This window comes from Nuphar pumila, chromosome 13 (assembly GCF_984573655.1).
Source record: "Nuphar pumila chromosome 13, dmNupPumi1.hap1.1, whole genome shotgun sequence".
Classification (NCBI taxonomy): domain Eukaryota; kingdom Viridiplantae; phylum Streptophyta; class Magnoliopsida; order Nymphaeales; family Nymphaeaceae; genus Nuphar; species Nuphar pumila.
This window is the reverse complement of record NC_143261.1, coordinates 86,575,431-86,581,157: the sequence shown is the minus strand read 5'-3', so window position 1 is coordinate 86,581,157 and position 5,727 is coordinate 86,575,431. Positions and strand designations below refer to the sequence as shown.

The window sequence follows — 5,727 nt, the reverse complement described above, 5'->3', positions numbered from 1 at the left end:
TGACAGAAAATACAATGATTCCATACAAGCTTTTTACTATTATAGTCAGCATCCACAAAAGTTTCTGCCTTCCATCTGCTTGGCAACCCGCTTCTTATCTATCCATTGAAAAATCAGGAGATTGAATAGTTTAGGACTATACAATAGCTATGGGCATCATCATCAAGGGGCTACATCCATGTGACAGAGTCCCTCTCTACCCTTCTCTTACGAGTCAGTGAACCCCAGGAGTTTTACAGATTCAGCTGATGTTGATCTACTTGCTGATACTTAAGACCATGTTCCAGTACAATCCTCATATGGTTAAATGCCATAACCTTCTTTGGATCAAACGGACTAAAAAGTCCACAAGTACGTCAGTAACACGAGGAAGGTGCCTCCAGCGAGAACAACAAAGCATGCCAAACAGCAGCCACCATCCTGCAATAATACATCAATGACTTAAAAAAGGAGAGAACAATTAGCCGCATGCATCAGAAACGCATAACAGACATGGCGAGAGAATTACAAGGAGTCATGCTTCTTGCAAATTTGACAAAATGCACACTGAATGCTTCAATAACCAGAATACAGCAAAAGCACACGCGCGCATGCGGACATATTTCCATGTTGCAGATGCGCCAACTACAAGTTTAGTATTGATGAGTAAATAATCCCACCTACTGCATTTTCAAATGTACACAGTATAGATGGGTTTATCATCGTTCATTTAGACCTTCAAATTGAGTCAAAATTAGGGGTGTCAACGGGTCTGGTTTGGTTCGGACCCAGGTGGAGCCAGACTTGGATCAGATTTTCAGGTATGGTATCAGGTCCGGACCCGGGTCTAATCGGGTCTACTATAAGAGAAATCATACCCGAATCCGATAAGAACTACATGAACCAGACCGGGACCATACCTGGTAAAATAATATTTTTTATCATTGAAAAATTGCAGGTCTTAATCGGAACTTGGGTCGGGTCGGGTATAAATTTCACAAACTTTATCTGGGTCCATGTATTAATCAGACCTTCGGGTCCGGACCTGGGTCTTAATCCAGTCTTCTTATTTGTCACCATACCCTGACCCTATAGGGTTAGGTCCGGGTAAACCCGGCCCTTTGACACCCCTAATCAAAATGGAATGACGGCAAAAATGAATATAAATATCCAAAATTGATACATGTGAAGCATACTAACACCAACTAAACCATGACAGTGCATCTAAATGGTACTTGAACTAGCTTACAGCACATGTTGCTAGTGTTCTTTGTAACCTTTCTTTAATTTTTCTCAGGCATGAAGAAAATGTAGAAAAAGGAAATGCTATTACAGCTATGAAAGATCGTTATTTGTAAATAAATTCTACGCCACTCAAATCTTCAAGAAATTTTCAAAATTTATGGAGCAAGAGATACAAGTGCATCGCAAATACAGATAGGCTTGACTTACAGTGTGGATTGCTATATGTAAAATTCAAATAAGATAATCCAGTTAACTAGCTGCTAAGGTACAAGGCTATATACATTGAACCAGGCATGCTCAAATCAAACGTTATCACGATGACAATGATTTAGAATAGCTATGAATGAAGCTATTTAGTCTTCAAAATGCTCCCTGTCATCTCATCAACCTTACAAAAATTATTATGGCCACAAAATCGTTTTCCTATTTCAGAAGAAGCACACAACAAAATTTTATTGATTAACAGAAAAATGTTAGGCAAGGCAAGAAGCATCTTTCCAAAACAGAGAGGAAAAAAACATCACTGGACAACAATTGTCATACTGACAAAACCTACCATGACTTCGACAACTCATTCTTGATGCTCGATCAAAATCACTTAATGAGGAATACTCTACTAAGTTACTAACATCCATAAGCTCTCAGATCTAAACATTCAATTCACTTCGACAAAACCTACAGTAATCCCCATGGCATGCTATGTGCTCCATAGTCCATACATACGACAACAAAAGAGAGGTGTTTCATGAATCCCAAATTTCTTTTAGCCCAATCCACCATAATATCAAGCCAAAAACAAACAACTAAAGACAAACTTCTAGAATCTCAACACATCTCCAGTAATGTCTAATGCATCGATTCCCCAAATTATGTTTTCCAGCCAAAAAAACAGGTGTTGACCGAACAATAGAGAAAACTCAGCAAAGCAGGCTTGGCAAGAAGAAGAGAGACCCAGCACATAGAAGACCATCACTATGTAGAGGTAATGAATGAGCCAAGCTATTTCAAGCAACATAGGCTTCTTCTATTTACATTTTCTGGAGCTTATGAAGTAGGCCTGTGAGCAAAGCTAGAACACAGTTACTAAGCAATGATCATCTCTAGCATTGCATCACCTACACCATAGAAGACATCGCCAGATGCCATTGATTTAACTCAAGTCACATCCTTAGTGATGCCATGCCATGCCAGTTGGATGCTCTCTCTCTCTCTCTCATATGCTTGTACCCATGCATGCACACACACGCACATGCTCATGCACACACCTGCATTCGCGCATGCACGTTCAACACACACACATTCTACCTAGCGCCTTTGATGTCTATTTGAAGGATGGCTCATATATGTGGTTTACTTAAAGATGGAAAAGATACATGCCTTTGTTCTAGTGGATGGTCGAACAAATTAAGCATCCTAAGCTCAATGGCTGCAGGGGGTTATGGTCTCCATATCTCTTCACAAGTGATGATGCCCTTCTTCACTCATTCAAGAAGGTGACTAATTCAGAAGCCGCCAATCTGCCCTCCACATTGTTCAACTACCATCCATCACTACCCTTCAGAGCCTTGGCCTTGGGTCACAACCTTCTCAACCCAAACAATGGTGTATGTTTCAGTTGTTGTGACCATATGACCGGGATTGGTTTATGAAACAAAAAGATCTCTTGCTTGAAGTTTAAGCAAGTCATGTCAAGTGTCTGGGACTTCATCCAAGAACCTGAAGTAATCAAACTTTCTGAGGCTCATTGGGATCAAATTGTTAGTCCATGTTTAACAATAACAACTAACAATAGAACATGATTCCCATGAGATATTTAGATTCTCAAGTATCCATAGACTCTGAAGAGTTCTCCAATATTGGTAAAGCTAGTCCATGCCACAGGATGGCAACGCCAAAAGAAAATGACAAATAGACAAAGAATCTTTTGGATTTATATATTCAACTGGCTAAAGTTAATTATCCAATTAAGGAATCTATTAAATCCATGTAATGGTAAGTAAATGAATTCGCTGGCAAAGAGACATGCAACCGGCTTCAGATAGGTAACTGATGCAACTGCACAACTTTGTTAGGAAAAATTGAAAATAGAGTTCGATGCTTCAGTAGACGCAGCAAAAAAAAAAAATCAACAAAATCCCATGTTATAAATAACTTGATACCATCTTGATGGTCGAATCCTGATTGATATAGATACGATACTAAGCACCACGTACCGACTGAATCAAGTGCATAAAAACCTTCTTATTTTTCAAAGCATCTCAGCAAACAAAGGCATCTACATCTAATTTTTACAGGCACAAATAATCATACACAACTAAAAAAATAAAGTGGTAATAAAAACAAATCATGATTGACTTGCTTAAAAATAAAGGTCGACAAGCAACACTTACATTTTTGAGAAAGGCATCAACCTCAGTTGCTTCTGCTTCTAAGCCTGAGTAAGCGCCTTCATCCCCACCAATACATGCAAGCACAGAGCAAGGCATATGGTAGATATCACAATGGACTTCGCCCCGGCATATCTCAACAACTCCTTCACACTCTCAACTTGCTCAGTACCTAGCACGCTCACGCTTCTCCGAAATCCAGAACCCACTTTCCACAGCGTAAAATCCAGGAACGATCGCACCGTCTCAGACGTAACTCTCCCGGTAACATCAAGGAGAATTCTTCGATTGCTCGGGACAGCAAGCGTGCTCGAAACCTTATCAACCCATCCACCATCCTTCTGAACTTCAGCTGTTTTACTCCTAACACCATTACAAATAGCCAATTCGTCATTCACCTTCGTACCCTCTTCCTCAACGGCTAATAACCTCTCAGAAATGCCCGAAGAAGACGCATCTTTCGTGCCCGAATTCGAGCTCAGTACGCGATGGGAGGTCTTAACTAGCGTTTCTATGGCTCCATTACAAACAGAAACGAGCATCTCCTTCACCTTGGCTTCGTGTTTGGGATTCGTTAAACCAGAGAAGATATCGTCGTAGGTGTTAATATCCATAGTCTTATCGAGGTAAACCGCAACCGCGGTAGTCACGAAAACCTGAATAAAACCCGCAATTACCTCTCTGAATTTCGACCCGCAGACGATGTTCACCCAATCAGGCACCGGCAGGGCCATCTGCGCTCCATCCGATTCTCTCCCTCCTGCCCGCCGCTCGTCCGAGTAGAACGCGAGCACCAGGCTCCTCGCGAAGCTGCCGACGACGATGGAAGCGAAGCCCGACCCGGCGGCCGAGAAAAGCCGATCGAAAAAACGATCAAACAGCGACCCCACCGCGGACGAACCTTCCGCCGTAGCCGCCTCCCCATCGGCCCTCTGCTCGGAATTCCTGAAACCCCTAACGATTCCCACCGTGAGGGACTCCGTAACCCTAGCTACGGCCTCGGAGAACTCCGGCGAGGTGGTGATCTTAGAGATCTGCTTGAGGGAATTGGGGAGATGGTCTGAATCGGAGCGGAGGAAGGCGGAGACGTCAGCCGAGACGACGGAGACGGACTCGGCGGCCGACGAGGCGGACTCGGAGATGGAGATGAGGGCGCGGGCGAGGGCGAGAAGGCGCTTCCGCTTCCTGGCGATGGAAGGGGAGCTGTAGAGCCTGTAGGCACCGTAGCCGGCGGCGAGGAGGGCGGAGGCGATGAGGATGGCTTTCTTCTTCCTCCTGGAGAGGCGGAGAATATCCATTTGAGAGGAAACCTAGTTGGGTCGTCTTCTTCCTCCTTCTGGACCAGGGATATGAGAGAGAGAGAGAGAGAGGTTGCCATTCGCTTTAAATAACAGTATTTTTTTTTATTCTTTTATAATATTAGAAAATTTTACTGATATACGGAAGCTCCCGCATAATTCGAACCCGAGACTCTTGGGTTTATGTTCAACTTCAACCCCGCTTGGCGTTGTGGGGGTGGAACCTTGGCTGCTAATCGTTGAATTTTCATGGACGTCACCCCTCCAATGCGTAACTTAAGCCCTCAGGGCAGCACAGCAGGAACGATGACCATAGGTATGGCAGGCTGGCTGAGCCAGTGCAACCAGGTTTTTGTACCTGATGCGGTTTCTTTGGGTTATAAATTTAAAAAACTTTGACCTTGCTTGGAATGGTAATTTAGTGTTTAATTTTTTTATATAAAAAAAATGAAACAAAGGAAAGTTTATTTTTTTCTTGAAAATTAGGAGTAGCAAGATGGATGGTTGTCAGGCACGTCCCTGCATATAATGTAAGTTATTTTAAAAAGATAATAATTTAAAATAAAAAAAGTAAATGCTTAAAAACTTGTAAGAGAACCACTTCTCACGAGAACTGAAGGCACAGGTTTGAATCCTTCTGTTACATGGGGCTTAAGAGATATCTTGCAGGGGTTCGAGTAACCCCAGCTTGCCTGAGAGAGAGAGAGAGAGGAGAGAGAGAGAGAGAGAGAGAGAGAGGCTTTCACAATAACATGCTTTGAAAAGAAAGAACCTCTAACTCTAATAAAAATTAAGTCACGGTCACTACCGAGGAGGTA

General features: G+C 42.7%; 1 protein-coding gene across 3 annotated transcripts; it reads right to left on the bottom strand.

Moving 5' to 3' along the window:
* On the bottom strand, positions 1–4,954 carry LOC149818995 (protein PHLOEM PROTEIN 2-LIKE A10-like). 3 transcript variants are annotated; one of them, XM_089984801.1, is made up of 2 exons: positions 3,615–4,954; positions 1–420 (listed from the first exon to the last, which is right to left on the bottom strand). In XM_089984801.1, exon 1 carries the CDS (start codon positions 4,907–4,909, stop codon positions 3,653–3,655), a length of 1,257 nt encoding a protein of 418 aa, XP_089840927.1. In that variant the 5' UTR covers positions 4,910–4,954; the 3' UTR covers positions 1–420; positions 3,615–3,652. The 3 variants fall into 3 exon arrangements, with proteins under 3 accessions (XP_089840927.1, XP_089840928.1, XP_089840929.1); XM_089984802.1 differs by lacking the exon at positions 1–420 and adding an exon at positions 1,362–1,647; XM_089984803.1 differs by lacking the exon at positions 1–420 and adding an exon at positions 1,362–1,596.
* Positions 4,955–5,727: the final 773 nt, after the last annotated feature.